At 48.6% G+C, this 17992-nt stretch overlaps 1 protein-coding gene across 4 annotated transcripts in view; it reads left to right on the top strand.

The window, feature by feature from the left end:
- LOC138185964 (dynein regulatory complex subunit 7) overlaps positions 1-17992 on the top strand; it is an 86892-nt gene that overhangs the window by 21401 nt on the left and 47499 nt on the right. For 2 of the 4 annotated variants that reach the window (XM_069125343.1, XM_069125340.1), the window contains exon 1: positions 17449-17568. The exons of 1 other annotated variant lie outside the window; for it this stretch is intronic. In XM_069125343.1, coding sequence (XP_068981444.1) covers positions 17464-17568 — 105 coding nt within the window. In that variant the 5' untranslated portion in view covers positions 17449-17463. Of the gene's footprint in view, positions 1-16550; positions 16950-17042; positions 17114-17448; positions 17569-17992 lie in introns of those variants that run through there. One more of the 4 variants, XM_069125341.1, reaches the window with a different exon arrangement.

Genomic DNA, 17992 nt, shown 5'->3' with positions numbered 1-17992 from the left:
GGAAAAGGGTTTCGATCCGCGTTCGCAAAACCACGATAACCGTAATCCACGTACGCCACGCGAACACAGCTGTAAACGTTCCGTCCAAGAATATACGTATAAAGCGCGCTCCGTATAGAAGGTTCATTTTCATGCAATTAGCCCCCATCCCCATGGTTGATTACGCCGGACGCGACGTTAGTCGCGCTTAAAGGAAAACTAGTTCGCGGAACGATCGATGCGATGGCGCTATAGATTTCCAGAGAGCGGGTCTTGACGTTCGTGTCGCCGTGTTTAAAGCGTTTCACCCACCGTAAAGCCGCCGGGGTTATATACCGTCGTCTGTTCGTTCGTCCGTTCGTTCGCCCTTTCGTTCGCCCTTTCGTTCGACCGTTCGTTCGACCGTTCGTTCCACCGTTCGTTCGACCATTCGTTCCACCGTTCGTTCGACCGTTCGTTCGACCGTTCGTTCGACCGTTCGTTCCACCGTTCGTTCGTCCGTTCGTTCGACCGTTCGTTCGTCCGTTCGTTCGACCGTTCGTTCGTCCGTTCGCTCGTCCGTTCGCTCGTTCGTTCGTTCGTTCGTTCGTTCGTTCGTTTGTCCGTGCTCCGGTTTCTTTCCCGTCCCGAAGGCAGCAGATGCCCAGCGTCGCACACACCGGTGCGTTTTCAATCCGCCGAAAATACGCGACGTTCTTTTGAAACGCGGAGAGTCTAGTTTCGGATCTTTCAGTGGCGAGCAAGCAACCAACCACTATCATCGACGACCCACCTACCAGCGGCGCGCACACGGTGTTGGAAGCTAGGGAGAGAGAGAGAGAGAGAGAGAGAGAGAGAGAGAGAGAGGAAGATAGTGACAAAGACGGACAGACGGCGCGAGGAGATAGGTAGACAAAGAGAACGGCCAGAGATGCTGACAAGAAGACACCGTCAGGGGTAGGGTGGGACGAGAATGAGAGAGACGGGAGAACCATCCTCTTTAGAAGACCCTTAACCCTGCGGGTGACGGTCGAACGGTCGGTCGGTCGGTCGGACGAACGTCAGACAAAAGGGATCGGCTGGGAGTTCGGGAGGAAGAGGGGCACGGGAGGGGGGGAGAGGATAACAGTGGCGCGAGACGCGAACCGAGGGGACCGGTGAGGCGCGGCGCTGCGTGGCGCGGTTCGGAGGGTGGGACGCGAGGGGGGAAAGCACAGGCCTGGCAGCAGGAAGCTCGCGATGCGTGACTCACCGAACCGACCGAATGGCATAGAACCCGCGGGTTCGCGTTCGCGTTCTATCCCCGTCCCTTTCTTTTCCCCCGGTTCGCCTCGGATCCTCTCTTTTTCCCGCCCGTTTCGTACCGTTTCTGTTCCCTCTCGCTCTATCTTCCTCTCCCCTTCGATTCCTCGACCCATCCTCTACCGATTTCCCCCTTCGCTTCGGTCACCCTCCATCTCCCTGGAAGTGGCGGCGAGGGAGAAGAAGCCCCCTCGACTCTGTGTTCCCCTTTCTCCTGACCCCCCCCTTTTCCCTCCGTAGGTCGCATGGTCCCGTGTCTCTCGGTCGTTCAGCACGCGGCTCTGGTTCCTGCCTAGCCTCTAGTACCCGCGTCGCGCGGAGCCTTTGTCCTCTGCCATCACCTCGCGTTATTTCACACTCTCTCGCGCTCACGCTCGTGTCGTTCGATCGCGCGTGTGTGCACGTCTCTCTGTGCACACGCGGTGGACCGCGGCAAGTCTCGCGTGAGAAAGAGACACGCCGCGACGAATATATCCATGTATACACTACTGCTCTATGCTACGTACATGCGTACGTACGAGTACGTCGAACGTACATCGTAATGGCACATAGATTCGTCGCTCACGCTATATACGTATATCACCTATCGTTAAATCCGTCGTTACTTTATTACGTCTGAACGATCCGTCCGGCGATCGATCCATACAACAAATCGAGCCGCGCGTCTCTGCCCTTACAACGCGCAGACTGTGCCTGTGTCGCCTGAATTCGCCTACGTTGGAGCGTATCCGCGATTACGCGTGCATCCAGCCGTGCGTGGCCGTTTATCCGCGTGTACGTGCGTGTACGTGTTTGAGTGCGTGCGTGCGTACAATCGGAGGGGGTAGGCCCCGTCGCTAACCGCGTCCGAGCGAGGAATTAGCGAGTCGTACGGCGAAGGAGACTACCGTAAAGTCGTAGCTCGTTATGCGTCCGACAGAGCCGGCTGTCTAGCCTACTCCACCTATATCGTAGGCGCGCTCAACCTCTAGTACGGGTATATACGGGCATGGAGGCGACGCGCACGAGGCGATGGGCCAGGAATGGGTTCGAGGTTAATGCGCTCACCGGGTCTAATGACCAAGGACCGACTTTAGGGTGGGCCGGCGCGGCTCTGATGCCTCTACTGAATTTGCGGTGGAACGGCTCGCTTTACGTAATTGCTAATTAGTAATTGGTGGCGCGCCACGACACACCATATATCGAATGAAATTTTTAACGCGTCTACCCATATTTTCTACCTGGAATATCGTATCCGCGGATAATCCCCATTGATCGATACGTTACTTTTCTTTCCCCTTTTTCCTTGAATCTTATCGGATAGATCGCGTTCGAAATCATCGAAGCGGGCGTGAACTTCTTTCTTACGAACACGGTTTCGATGATTCAAACTGGCGCACTCGAAGATAGATACGAAAAGCGAGTGAAACGCACAGATCCACGATGAGTTTACGAACCAACCACGATATTTCGCAGTTGCATTCGTATTTTTCCTAAGCTCTTGCACCCGGTGTCGTACGATTTAAAAAGTAGTTAACTAAAAAAAGCTATATACATCGTTAATAATTTTCCATTATTAATAGCTGATAATCGATTAATCGACCGTTCGGCCAAATTCAGATCTAAATTCTGATTCCTACAAAGAGAACTGGACCAGGATTCCATCCGCGACGATTGTTCTTGGTCCGACATCGAGAGCCAGGAAAAACTCCGGTCTTGTATTACGTCGATTAAAATTGCCCGTAACAGGCTTTATTAGAGGCCGACAAATAGATACAGTCTGAGCGTATTAATTGACGTTAATTAAGACCGGGAGGACATTAATAGCGCACGGTTATCTTTATCGGTGCATTTCCGACGCGACGCGATGCGACGCGACGTCGCGAACCATTCTCTGGAATCCTTCCTTCCACTCCATACCGGTTCGAACCTCAACCCCGTTACTAGTTTCCAATTTACGGGATGATTTACAGTAAGGATCTCACGGACGTTACCCCTATTCTTTTCTCACCCTTTCAATGCCCTTTCACCATAGGATTCATCCCGAAAACCGTTGTCCGTCGTGTACAACTAAAATTCGACCCGCCTGTAAGCTACTTAAGCAAGCGCTGAGTAACCGAACAAGCACGCGGCTAATTCCGTACCGCTCAACATTAACGTAAAATATTAACGTGGAATTAAGGTTGTTAAACATGAAAATCTTTCATCATTGAAATGGTCGGATTGTCGATCATCGTACGTGGCTTTCCGAGATACGATCGTCGAAGATCGAACGAACAGATTTCAACGTGATTGTATGATTTTTTTTTTATATCCATCGTTACATAGTAAAGCGACGAAGAAAATGTTGCGTAGCTATGGTTACTTTATTTCCAGCTATTTTTACATTATCGATACACATCTTCGTTAGGAAGTGTTCTATAGGCTAATTGCAGCGACATATTTATCTTCGACTTTGATGGAAGAAAAGTCTCGAAATTCATGGCATCCCATGATCGCGGGTCGCGGACACCCCAATATTTGTCACATCGAGTATGTACTACTTCAACGAGCGTACACGCTATGCAACGCTAAATTCCCCACTTACATAAACACAAGGTTAGGTTGCAAAGCAGCCCTCGGCTGTACCCCGCCTTTGTCTATTATCGCTATTCTTTAACTATCTCCAAACACCTTGTCGTTTGAAATTGAATAAAAGTTCTATAATAATAGCAACGATACGTACAATAATAGTAACAACGAAATTAGCTGCGCAGTATCCCTATAGTCTATACTCTATGCTCTATACAACGGACGAATCGATAATTAAGAAGCGGGCTACGATCGGTCGAGCCTGATCGGCCTCGAACACCGGCCGTGCGAGAAACTCGCGTCCTTTGCCGTTCTATGTATAAGGACACGCTCGCCGGCCTGATACGTGAACGAACGTCTAAGGCCGTGGCGTGACGCTGCGATCTTTCGCGCTTACGAAACACGCGCGCTAAAAGCGCGCCGCGATCGGTTTGCACGACGTTACGCGGCTGACGTAATTGCGCGCGCGCCCGCGCCAACACCGACTCGCAGCGGCGTTACACACGAGTATACGAGGCTTGGCTCGGCTTCTCCTCGAAAATCCTCGTATCAGCGCCGGAAGCAGCTCGAAACGACGAAATCGCCGGATGGATCGCGGTGTGGTGTGCGCGAGAGCGGATCGCGCGCAGCGATATACTACCGTGGACACACGAACACATACCGACACACGCGAGTATATACGGACCGTATATACGACGAACGCGACGGCGTTCCTTCGAGGCGAACGCGTTTCTGTGCCGCGATCTCGCTGCCAGGGCCAAGCACCCCGCTCTCGCCTGCCAGCCCACTCGCTCGCCACCGCTTTTAGGATCGAACTCCCGACTCCCGACGCTCTTGCTCGACACCGCGCCAAACGTTCCTAGAGAAACGTTCCTCTACTGATTTAGATCGCGAGGAGACCGTAGTTGCGGATTATCGAACGCACGCTCATTCTCTGCTTTCAGCTTTATTACGTCTTCTTCTTTGTTTCGTTAACCATCTCGATAGAATTGGAAACTCGTAATTCTGTAATGTTCAGCTAAATTCGAGGTAGGTTAGGGTTACTATTTTATTTTATAGAGATAGATCGTATTTTTAGCAGGTATTTTTAGATCGAAGGTTTTCTCTCTTCTTAGTCTTGTTTCTTTTATCGTCTTTGTTTCGTTAACCATCGCTTTCGTTAATGTTGTTCCCAACCCCTTGCTTCGTAATATCCGTTATATTACCAATTTATATATAATATCAAGCTACGCATTAGGATTTCGATTCTACAAAGACAAATTATATCTTTAACGATGTCTAACTGAGAGGCTTCGCGACAGCATGGAATCTATATTTTCAGAGAGGATTTGTATATGTTGGCTTATTCGAAAGGTTAAAAAAGTTGAAACGTTTGCTGTTCCGGAAAGAGGCAACGTTACGTGTTTTTCGATTTCAGGAACAATGAACAGTTAACGCTTGTTCAAGTTGCCGCGAAGAATTCGTAAAGCAACAACAGGTTAATTTATTTCTGTAGGAGTGAGATTTTTTTATAGTTGCAATATATCGATGGGGCTGATACGGAGATCGACTTATGTAGCTTGTATTCTTGATTAAAGTCGAACGGTTAGACGGGTTTCCACGGTAGCCTGGTGTAATGCGTTATATGGCGCTTCTGTATGACGTAATCGACGGGCAATGATTCGTACCTGCTATACGGGTCACTAACCCCAAACGCGCCACCAAGATACGACCCCTTCGGAATCATTCACAGGTCCCTGAAAAATTAATTTCTTTCAATTCTTCTATATAGATAACGGTAGATTTCGCACTTGTTGCATAGTCTAGCCTGTAACAACCAACAACCTGTATAATAGTTCGTACTTTCTTCTTATAGCCGATAAAAAGAATCGTAAAGCCCCGTTCTGTCGAGTTACGCCTGAAACTTTCGATCGATATTCGTCTCGTCAAAATCTTTCGGACTATATGATTTTAATAATATATCGATAACGAAATAAACGCGATAAATCTGCTTTACTTCGAAGAAACTTTTAGTCTCGGTAGACGTGCGCGGAACTCGCTAAATGTACGATGAAATTTAGCGGCATTTTACTTTAATAAAAATAGCCTTTTTATCGAGTGTATAAAGAGTTTCGTGAGTAACTGTATATACCGTAGTAGCCAGTAGCAGTTCGTTTAACCTAACCTCGAACTATTCGTGAAATTACGACCTTTAACGTCCTTGCTATATTTCTCCCCCTACACCAGGACTATATCACGTAGAACGAGCTCGAATACCAGTTCGAACCGAACCTAACCCCAAACTATTCGCGAAAGAAATGGAGATCGTGGAGGTCGCGAGGTTGGTGGTGGATCCATTGGAGCGACTCGAGGGCTATGGTAGTCACGGTGTTCGGAAGTGGCAATCGTATTAATTCGATTCGTCCCCGTTGCGCTATCGCGGCGGTTGGCGATTGCGAGGCACGGCCGCAGGACGAGGATAAAAGATGCCCAATCACGAACACTTGCGACGGTTCGCCCTTCGCGACGTGACGTCAGAGCGGCGCAGTCGCCGACCGTGATTCGTCACGGTCTAGTTTCCCACCTCGCCGCGCTATATGTATACGAGACCGGCAGGCCGGGTTGCTTCTGCCATTCTTTCTTTCTCTCTCTTTCTCCCTCGTTTCTCTTTTACCCATCGCCACCGTCGCTTCGTTGTCGTCGTCGTCGTCGGTCGTCGTCGTCGTCGTCGTCGTCGTCGTCGTCGTCGTCGTCGTCGGTCGTCGTCGTCGTCGTCGTCGTCGTCGTCGACGACGTCGTTGTCGTTGCCGCTACCGCCACCGCCACCGCCGCCAAGCCGCGGCGTTTCGTGAGTTTTGGCGCGGATGCAGCGGCCACGGACGACGGAGAATGCCTTTCTCCTTTCGGCTCCGCTCACGAAGCTCGTTCGATCGAGACGCGTCCTGATTAACGAAATTAAACCTAACAGACCGGACTGATATTCGAACGGAATCGAAGATTAGCTCGGTGCCTTGATCGCACGCTCCCGGATCTGTTTTCCTATTTTTCTAGTTTTAGTTGCTAATCTTCAGTTTTACCTAATAGTTTTGCGTCATTGGTTATCGCAATAGGCGAATAGATCGTTCTCGATCAAATTCGATCCACAGCGTACGGTCCGTGCAATTACCGATACGATAATCTAAATCGTTCTCGTATTTCTGTACTTGGATCGTCCAACGATCGTTACTCTGTTCGAAATCCTACCCAAACTTGAATCTACTCTCGCCTCTCTCGACCTTCTTTACACCAAGTATAAACCTCTCGGCTAATATTCCCTTGTTAAATTGACAGAAGCGAACTAGCCAACGCTGGAGCGGGTCTCGGTCGGTGAATTTGGTAGACGCGCGGTGTCGTGGCCGCGCTCGGTGGGCGTTCTCGTTTCTCGAGCGCAGAAAGGAAGCGGCTCGAGGACGGCGTACCGTCGCCACCGTCCAGAAGAAATTTTAATTCGACCGACCGTGCTCGATAACGCGTATCGAAACTCCTCGTCTCGCGTCGAACCTTTCCAACGCAACGATCTCAGCCGCCGATGCTTTCTCTCTCCGTCCCATTCTCACCGGTGTACCTCTATCTCTGTCTAGCCCTCTCTTTCCACTCGCGTCGCTGCTCTTCTTTCCCCCTCCCCCCTGCTGATCCGGCCTCCGTCCCCCTCGTCGACGTCCTCTTTCCATCGGCAGTTTTTATCGGGCAACGAAGGCACGGTGCTCGCCTCCATTATACCCACATCCATTCTACCGTGGCCCTGCTGGAAAAATCCGGCATCGAGCCTTCTCGTCCACGGACGAACCGTTCCCCCCTCGCCCTCTTCCTGTCCCTTCGCCGGTACTTCCACGACATCCCGGTTCGCCCCTGTTCCGCGGGGATCTTTCTTTCCTTCCCCCCTCTCGCCCCCTTCATCCTCATCCTCCTCCTCGTCCACCTCGTCCGCCACCCTTCTTCTCGTTCCCTCTCTATACCCCGGTCTGCCTTCTTCTCGACCTTTTTCGAACCCTTTTGCCACGAAGCAGTACGAGCTCTCCTTCTTTTGCGCCGTCGAGAAAAGGGTCCAGGCTCCGAGACCGACTCTCTCGACCAGAGGCAGCTCTGGTCTCGATTTTTAGCCTTCGTGCCGAGGCAACGGGTCCATAGGATGGAACGGAAGTCGAGCTGGACTCTCGACGGACACGGCAGGGCTGAAATCAGTACACCGGCCTGGGAAATGGGATTTATTGCGGCGACCGAATGCGCGCTCCACGCCGGTGGACGCCCTTTTCTTTCTTTTTTTTCTCTTTCTCTCTTTCCACCGACGAAATAGCGAGTCTCTCTTTTCCTTTTCTTTCTCTGTCTTGGACTTTCGACGGCTGGTCGTCCTCTCGGTCTGTCTTTGTCCGTGACGTGACAGATAGAAATCGACGCGGTACACGACACGATGGAAAAGGTCTCGCCGCGAGCCGAGCACGCAATCGATCTATTCGTATCGGGTGAGTCAAAGGAATCTTCGAAGGACAACATGGCGACGGGTCTCGCGAAATTCGATTTTCTTGCGGACCAGAGACTACGAACGTGCACGTGTATGGTATATCGCGATTCGCTTTTAATACCTCGAATAAGGCAACGAGCAATGTGCTTTCTTTATATCAGATCGTAGTTTAACGAATCGAAGTCGTCGGTGTATACATGTATGTATATATATATATATATATATATATAGCTTATGTGTCGCGTTGGAATCATTGCCTAGCGACACCTTCGGGCGAGTAAGTGGAATGGGAGGGGGAACGCCGAATTCCGGCAGTCGCGAAACAGCACTGAAACGAATCGGACGTATTAATGTATTCTATCTGGTTCGTTCTAAATTTGCATCATTCACCGTACTTCCGCTCACCTTTCTCTACCTTTAATAATAGCTCACGTGCTAACCTGTTAACCGAGTCGAAATTCACCTAGTCAGAAACTGATTTAATACCAAAACTAAAAATTGCCACCGGAAAAAATTTCAACAATTTTAATTAAAGTCAATTATAATCGTTAGGAGTAGGAAACCTATGGTTTACAGAGTAAATACGTTATTCGATATCGGAATTACATCGATTAAATCAAAATAATTCTATCTAATATTTTTCCTATCGAAACTTTCGTTTTTCCGTACAAATTAGTTTTTATCCTCGCGACAAAAATTACTCGATTTCTCCTCGGTTCTGTACACGAACGATCGATTGTCCTCGCTGAGAGATAATTTACACGCAGCATCGAATCAAGATTGTCATCCCTTTCTTTAGGAATACACGTGGCAATAAACGGATGCAAGCGACCGGTTTCGTCGTTGCTTAAATTTCTACGACGGCCGAATCCGTCGATCGGAAGCATATTCAGGAATCCGTTGGATGTCACGCGGCGGTGAACGATAAACTTGTTTCACCGAGCGTCTCGCATTAGGTAATACATAACTGGAATGGCGGGAGCCAGAGAGAGAGAGAGAGAGAGATATAGCATGGTACAACAAAGAAGGGAAATCTCGTAAGGAGTGGGGCGGAAGAGGGAAGAGGAGGGAAGGAGATAGAGCGATGGAAAGAGAGAAGGAGAGTGAGAGAGAGAGAGAGAGGGCATTGGTAAGGACGAAGCTGCGCCGATACACATAGGTCACATTGGCAGGTACGCGTTCATTGTCCCGTGGGTAATGGTGCTTCTTCGCGCATCTAACGTATTTGTTGTAACGAGATAAACAATAGGTCTGACTCGATTCTGTAACAGCTGTTGAGCGTTACTCGATCGAAGAAGTTAATAGTCCGCATAGAGTTATAGAGCGTTTCCATGGATTTGCTCGCGGAATTTATTGCGATTGACAATGATTCGTCATTATTCGTCATTGTGGATAAAATCTGAATAAAATCATGATTCTAGGGGACCGTATTTTTATTCACGTTTTTCTGGGTCTTCGATTATCGTAGATTATTCAAATCTACTTAGATCGTTCTTACATAGATCTCCGATGCGATTTCTTACTCGTATTTCAAATTTGTGAAATTAATTTGGATTTCTTACACTCGATATACACGATAAGAAAGTAAGATCAACTGATGGATTAATAATTAAAAATTTACCGTTAAATTTAACGAAGTTAATTCGTTGAAATTTCACTTGACCGTAAAAAGTAACTCGAACGATATCGCGTGATCGACGGACTGGAATTGGTAGTGAAAAATTTTGTACGAAGCATCGATCGTGGAGCGTGCGATCGACGGTGTTTCACAGCGATCCGTTGCACGACAGGGGGACAATGAAGCGGGAGCATTTTTGCCGGGCCGTATATATACTTGGGCGCGTTTCGTGGTATTTAGGTTGTTCCGCTTTTCGCTTGTCGACCGTGGAACGGTGCGCCGCGCCGCGCCGCGCCGCTGCTATTATCCGGGATAGCAGCCGGCAACGGAATCGATCGATCGATTCCTTCGTGCCTCGTGGTCCGAGACTTCCCACGAGAGGAGAAAGGCACCCTAACGCGCCAATATATCCCCTTGAAATTATTTCGTAATGGTCGAGGTATTAAAAGAACGGCGGGCCGCGACGCAACGCTTAATTACCATCCGCGTGGCTATGGGAAAATTATCGCCGCTAATGATGAAAGTGTTCCAGCAATTTACCGTTTTCTTTCTTACTTTTCTCTCTTCCCCCTCCGCCTCTTATATCATTTCAGTTCCTCGCTTTTATTTATCCCGACGAGTAGAATTTGCGAATCGACGACGAACGCGTTATTATCGGCGGGAAAATAGGGAAATCAATCGATAGGTTCGTTTCACGCTGGACTTTCTATTTCAGCTGCCATCTTTATTATACATAGAACAAGCGAATGTGTATACCAGCGATGATACATGATACATGTGGCATGAATTTAAAGTTACACGAAAACAACATGCTGGTCGATGTATCGATAGTTTGCCCGCGGATTACGCAATATTGTTTGTTAAAGGATTATGAATATGTAGATATACGCTTCCATTTGTACGTCGTTGAATACTTTCTAGCTTCGAGTAAAATATGTACTTATCAATTATGTAGTTTAATTTACGACGTGAACGATCAATAGCCACGAAGATCAATAATAGTATTTTACTTTAATTTGATAGATTATTCGATATTAAAAACATCGTACATTAATATTGCACGATATTACGCAATTTTATATTACATCGATACTATCATATATCCGAAAATACTAATATCGAAATTCACTTTCCACAATGTGAACAAAATTTGTCAAAATATGGTGAATCGTGAGAACCTAACGCCAGTGGACAATAAACTGACGAACATTTTCTCTTAAAATCTCTGGTGACTAAAATTTAAGAGCGGACCGAGAGGGCAGTCGTGGAACAGCGGAAGTTGAGAACACGGTCGACGACAATGGATCACAGCGGTGGCGGCGGCCAAGGCGCACCAGCGCGCGGCGTTCGCAAAACGATCAATCGGCGAGGCTCTCGCGTTCTTCGCCGAAGAAAATAGTAGCGCTCGCGGGGGAAAGAGCGAGAGAACGAGAAGGAAAGAGAGAGGCGGTCTAACGCCGCGATATATCCGCTCGATTTACTTTCTCGACTCCCTTCTGTCTTCCTGTCCTTCCCTCGCCGTTGCCTCCGCCACCGTCGCCACCGCACCGTTGCTGCTTTCTCGCTGCACAAAAGCCGACACGAGGGGGGAACAAAAAAAGACTCGCTCGTCCGTGCGAGCCGCGCGCGCGAATATGCACCGCGAGCGCAATTATACGACGAACACAGCCGTGAAACGCGTGTAGCAGGCGACCACGACGACGAACCGGTGTGCCGGGGCCGGGGCCGGAGCCGGGGCCGGGCGAACGAGCACAACCGAGGTAGGGAACCGACGGAAAGGGAGGAAAGAGAGGAGAGGAAAGGACAGAGGATGTAAAAAAAGAGAGAGGAAAAAAAAGAAGGTAGAATACCGTAGTTCACCTTCTTCGCGTTTTATTGCTCTCGTCTTTTGCTTCCTTTCTTCCTTCCCTTTGAGTATCTACGCGTGGATTTCACGATGCGACAGCTACCCTTTTCCTCTTCCTGTTTCCTCTTCGTCCAGTAAAATTGGACGTGGATTTATTTGGTATTGGGAATTTAGGTTCCCGCTTCTGCCGTTATTTCGTACTAGGGATCGGATTTAACCGTGCACATATATGCATGTACGTATAACTAGAATTTTGCGATAAATAATGATCACAGTGGGGGTTAATCGTAACAAGACTGATCGCGGACGTGTATGCAAGAGAGCATGTAACAACTGTTTCTACGTCGTAAATCTTTCGATCGCCAAAACTTAGTGAACGATCCAATACCAACTGACTAAAACAGTTTCCCTCGTTATCTCCAACTTTCCACCATTTTTCATCCGCATCTTGAATTTTACAGCGACAAAATGCTCCTCGTTTCTGCGCGATAAATTCGTCGACCCGCTTCCATTCTCTTCCTTATTTCCAATTTTTTCCAAAAAAAAAAAAAAAAAAGAAAAAAAAACTCCTCTTCATTAATCATCCCCTTTTAGGTAGCTGCTCATTTTCGAATCATTCCAATTCCCTAATTAACTCTATTTATACAAACTTTGCAACGCATCGACCTCAAAGGAACTCTCGCTTCGCCGTACACACACGTGTATACGTACGTGCAAGCCGATCGTTCGCGATCGTCGCTCGACTTTCCCTTATAAACCATTTACGAGCGGACGAGGCGGCACGTAATTACGTAACGAACGCACCCCAAGACACCGGTAAATTACCGGGGAACGCAGCGAGGCGACGGGAGAAAGGAGAAATAAGAAAGCCGAGGGAAGGACACGCGCCACCCTCCCGCCTGCGACCCCACGACTCGCTGTCGCCCCCATGACCCCTCCTTCCTTCCCCTGGACGTTCCGTGGCCACGGCGCTCTGCAACCCTCTCCTTGCTTCGTACCGCGCACCGCGTAACAGCGTTGGTAGTCCTCGCGAAATTTGTCCGTTTGCAGCGCGACTGAATTTAGGGTGGTACACGGCGGACTAATAACAAAGGGGCTGCGCGAGAGAGAAAGGGGGGAGAATGTTTCGCGTTTGAACGACTCGGTCAGAGGGCCGTGCGACTCTACCAGGCAAGGACAGACGAGGCCGGAAACACCGACGCTCTCTCTTTTCCTTTCCCCTTTTAGTTTCTCTGTTTTACCGTTCTCTTCCTTCCTTCGTTCCTTTTTCTTTCTTTATTCCTGTCTTTCTTTGCCACGTTCTTTTTCTTCTCCATTCGTGCTCGGTTCTCGTGAAAAGAAGCGAAACAACGACACCGGCCAAGATAAAGATAGACGAAGCGGCGAAACTGTCAGAGCAAGAGAGATAGCTGGAGTTGACGGTGTATAGAGAGGATGAGGACGACACAGGGGGTGACGGTTTAGGGTTGAGGGCAGGGGGAGAAGGAGAAGGTGGACGAGGGAAGGCGGTGACCCGCGGTGCCTGTCTGCCGCGCTGGCCGCGTTTCAGACCCGCAGAGCTCTCCTCTAGCGTGCCGCGTTATAGCCACGCCGCGCCGTTCCTCCTCTATCCTTCTCTGCCTCTCTCTCTCGCTATTTCCCTCTGGATTCTCTCGGTGTCCGTAGCGAGTCTCACTGACGAAGCGCGTGTGTTTCACCCAATAGGGTTGCGCGAACGGAGATAGAACGAAGATACGAAGGTGGAAGAGAAGGATGGACTGGAAGGAAACAAAGAATTATATATATAGGAAGAAAATCGGAGGTCGTAGCCTCTAGTTTCTATTCGATCACGAGTCGTCCACGAGTCGTCCACGATTCGGTTCGTAGCGTACATATCGAAGCGGCTCAACGACCAAACAGGGTGAACGGCGCGAGACGGTCGCGACACTTCTCCGCTCTGCTCTGTACCGTTGGCACGTCGCGTCGCGAGGCAGAGCGGAGGAGGACGTGTAGCGGCTACCATCGCAGAAGAAAACGGTACGAAGAGAGAGAAGAAGGCACGAACATGGAGAAAGAGAAAGAGAAAATGAGAAAGGGGGACGAGGCGAAGTGAAAGAAGTAGGAGAAGAAGAAGAAGGAGGAGAAGAGGAAGAAGAAGAGGAGGAAGGAGAAGGAGGAAGAGAAGGAGGATAAGAATAAGAAGAGGAAGAGAGGCAGAAAGGTTATGGCGCGAGGGAGAATCGGTACGACTGTACGACGAAGCAGGGTGGCGGAGGAGGAGGAGGAGGAGGAGGAGGAGGATGAGGCGGTGGAAGAGGAGCATAGGAGAGCGAGCAGAGGAGAGAGGACGGAGGTGGAAGAGGGTGAGCCGCAGCAACGGGCGACTGCGGCTCTGCGAGAGAGTAGAGTAGAGAGCAAGAGCGAGAGGAGTGGCGCGACGCGGACTGGCGAAGCGAAGGGGAGAGAAAGCGGGTGGGCAGGGGGTCGCGCGGCGGGGGAGACGTAGCAGGGAGGACGGAGGTAATTTGAGCGTCACACGCCGAGCGAGCGAGCGGCAACGAACGAACGCCAGGCAACGTCTATGTGCTACATAAAGAGGCTCCCCCTATCCTCCCCCTTATGTATCCAACCCATCGCGAACCTACGATGCGACGCGACCCATGTACAACGCGTCCCAAAAGTCCCGTGTTGCCTGCCTCTGCTTGCCTGCCTGCCTGCCTGCCTGCCTGCTGGCTCTGCTGGCTCTGCTGGCTCTGCCTGCTTCTGCCTGGCTGGCTGGCTGGCTGGCTGACTAGTGGCTGCCTTTGCCTGTCTCTCTGCCTGGCTGCCTGCTGCCGCTGCCGCTAGTAGCCTGGCCCCGCTTCGTAACCCGATGTGTCCCAGAGAGAGAACCGCGCTCTGTTCTGTGCCGGGATATATAGCGTATATGAGAGACCGCGGGCGCTGGGCAAGCACTAGCTGGGAAATGGTTTTAACCTGGGTTATCGAGGGACGACGACGACGACGACGACGACGACGACGACGGCGATGGCGATGGCGACGGCGACGACGACGACAGCGACGACGACTACCATGACATCGTCAATTACGACGACGTTGGTACGAAAGTGGGGTGTGCAGAAAGGAAGGAAGGAAGCATGGAGGAAGGAGAGTAAAGGGGGAAAGCTGCGAAATTTTTCAGCAGCGAGCTACGCAGTAGAGCCAACACCGGAGGCAAGCGTGTTCCTTCGTGCGATGCCATAGGTGAAAATCTCCCGCCCAAAGGGAACGACCGCGTGGGTGTGGTTTTTGGCGGCAAAGCTTCCTCTCCTTCGAGGGTGAAACGAGAATTCTCGCGGCACACTATACATACTTACGTGTACCGCCATCGCTACGCTACATACGATATATACTTTATACATACGTATATACCTCGGTCGACGATTCGTATTCGCCGCCAAAGCCTTCGCTACTGTATTTTCGATGAGGACGCCAGCGGACGCTTGTTTTCCGACCACCCTTCCTCTCCCTTTCTCATCCTTTTCCATCCCCGAGTTTCACCCCGTTTCTTCTCCTGCACACAGCCTGGTTTACCGCCTTTGTTCGTCCTACAGGATTTTTCCCCCGAGTCGGAAGCGTTCACGCGTCAGCTGGTCGGTCGATATCGATCCATCTTACCCCAGGATCGATCTTTCGAACCCTTCTCAATGCGCGTACAACCCGTCGTCACCCTAGTCGAGATCGGTTTCTATTCGAGGTAAACCGGCTCCAAGTATTTCTAGAACGATCCCCGGCGAGTCGATCGCCATTCAAAATTTCTGCGGGGCCAACTATTTTAGGTCACGGTATTTCGACGATTCCGCCTCGATGGAACGCTCTCTTAGACTCCGAAAGAATGGACCCAGAGAGTCGTTCGAACGCTCCATCCTGGTATCTTAGTTTCCAACTTTTATACCTTGAATATCGATATGTGTATTGGTACAGAGTGAAGTACGCGCGGTGAATTAGCGTCGAGTGTGTTTGTTTTGCAATTGGTCAGTTAGCGTTCTTTCTGGCCGTTCTTCGATAAACCGGGTTAGTCGTTTCTCGATGCGACGGTTATTTTTTTAGAATATGAGGTAACTAGGGGAAATTCGATCGGCAGTGATGATCGAATACGTGTGCAATCGTAGGCAGCATTCGTATGTTCGCTATCTTCTTCCAGATATCGGTATCGGTTAACTGTTAAGGTTACCTTAACCCCAAGTTTCTCAGGAAACCTTGTAAAGTCAACCATTCAATTGGATACTTTCCACTGTACGTGTATTTGCTTTAGATATTAGACCGTCTGCGAGTGCCATGAATCTCACCCTAGCATATAAGGAGTTACGTGCTCGCATAACCTATATAAACATATATAATATATGTGTACATGTATATGTATAATAATTTTACTCTTACGTGCAACAAACACGCAACAATAACATGACATAATATGACAGCAATACATTATTATCACTATATTAACAGAAATATAAATAATATTGTATAATAGAAACGATAATACCAGCATAAACTTACATTTTGCCCCACGAAGAGACTAAAAAATCATATCGCAGATGTTCTCGGAGACGCGAAACGTTCAAATTGCTTTTTGAATAGCAGAACGAAGCGGCGACTCCAGCTCGGAAACGTGATTTACGATCGAACTCGCAGAATGATAATTTGTTTACCGAGCAAACCCGCGAAAGGGGTTTCTCCCACTCTTCCATATTCTCCACGCTTTCTCCGTCGTTCGTCGGTCGCAGTACACCGGGACACGAGTCGCACGAGTTTCCATGGCTCGATCGCGCTACACGGTCCTCGCCATTTCGCTTCTGTTATTGTTATAAAACTTGACCGGGAGACGTCGTTTCCGTTGCGTGCGCGCGCATACAATCGCGTTGCGATCACGGCCGAAACGGCTGTCACGAGTCACGCGCGATTAATCTCGAACCGTTGCCATCGATCTTGCGATTGCGTCGATCTTTAGTCTTTTCGTAGGCGCTAGATTAGTTTAGGCCGTTCGAACCAAGTCTTACACGTATTTACACTCGCAGATAATTTTAGTATAAAGTCTATTTGCGTATCGTAGCCTTTCGTACATTACGCGCTGTATACGAATTGCTGTAAATGTGTTTCCAAGTGTTTGTATTCATTTACGAAGTAGCTGGGTCGTATATACTTATGTAAATACGTGCGTATTATGTAAACATAGAACGGTATGTCAATTCTTTTGCTTCTGACGTAAGATTTACCGATGCATTGAGAAAGCACGATGCAAAATTTTATTAGGAAATTTCTGTATTTTTTAGATATCGTACTTAGAAGAAGTTCTAACCTCGAACGCGTATTTTGTTTCGAAACGACCACCCGCCGATTTTAAGTAAGTAGAAAATATTTCGATTTCTAACCTCGAATAAGCGATATCAGTGGAAAGAATTGTTTATATATAAAACCAAACGGTGCAAATCGACCTACAGCGTGCAGAGAATGTCTGCACGATTATAGAATATCTTTTTTAGCCATCTTTTTTCGATAGTCATGTTTTTCTTCCACTCTTGTACCTTTTAATTCTTTTAATTTCTGTCTATCTCATGGCACAGTACGACGATTTAGATTAATTCGTACGTGGAAATGACATTGTAGTTCGTAGATGGAAATGAGAGGTTATGTTCGAGGTTTGATTAAATGTTGTTTGTTTAGGCTGGAAATTGCAGAGTTGTCGGTAGGTGTATGAACTCGTGTGATATAACTTCTGGTTTTATTATGCTCACGACCTTGAACGACCTTGCGCGATGGACCCATATATCACGCTACTCGCTGCAACTCGGGAACAAGGTCAGAGCACGTACATTTCCAGCAACTTCTTTCATCCCTTTCGCTTTCCGCGGCCGATGGTCGTACATTGTGAAACATCCTGCCTATCGACCATATTATTCCGAATCGAGCAGTCGTACTCGTGCTATCGTTGTTGGTTAACCTCAAAGTATTTTCGCTCGATCTTTTTTTTTCGCTTTTTTTTTTTTTTCTTTTTTTGAGAGAAATATATCTAAGACGTTTATGGTTTAAATAAGTAACGTAACTCGTTAGACTACGACATTGGTCTTAAAATCCTAAAACTAACTATACTAATTAAGAACAGGTAACTAGATTTTCGATAATCGAAAACTCATAAGCGACGTAATCAGCGAAAAGAAAGACGTTAGAAAAAATTACTTAATTTCGATTCCTCAAAATTCGAGATAAACCATTTTCAAAAGTA

Source organism: Bombus flavifrons, chromosome 13 (genome assembly GCF_040668555.2).
Source record: "Bombus flavifrons isolate JBK064 chromosome 13, iyBomFlav1_principal, whole genome shotgun sequence".
In the NCBI taxonomy this organism is placed as follows: Eukaryota; Metazoa; Arthropoda; class Insecta; order Hymenoptera; family Apidae; genus Bombus; species Bombus flavifrons.
The sequence above is the reverse complement of the archived record's forward strand: the minus strand, read 5'-3'. Positions and strand labels throughout refer to the sequence as shown.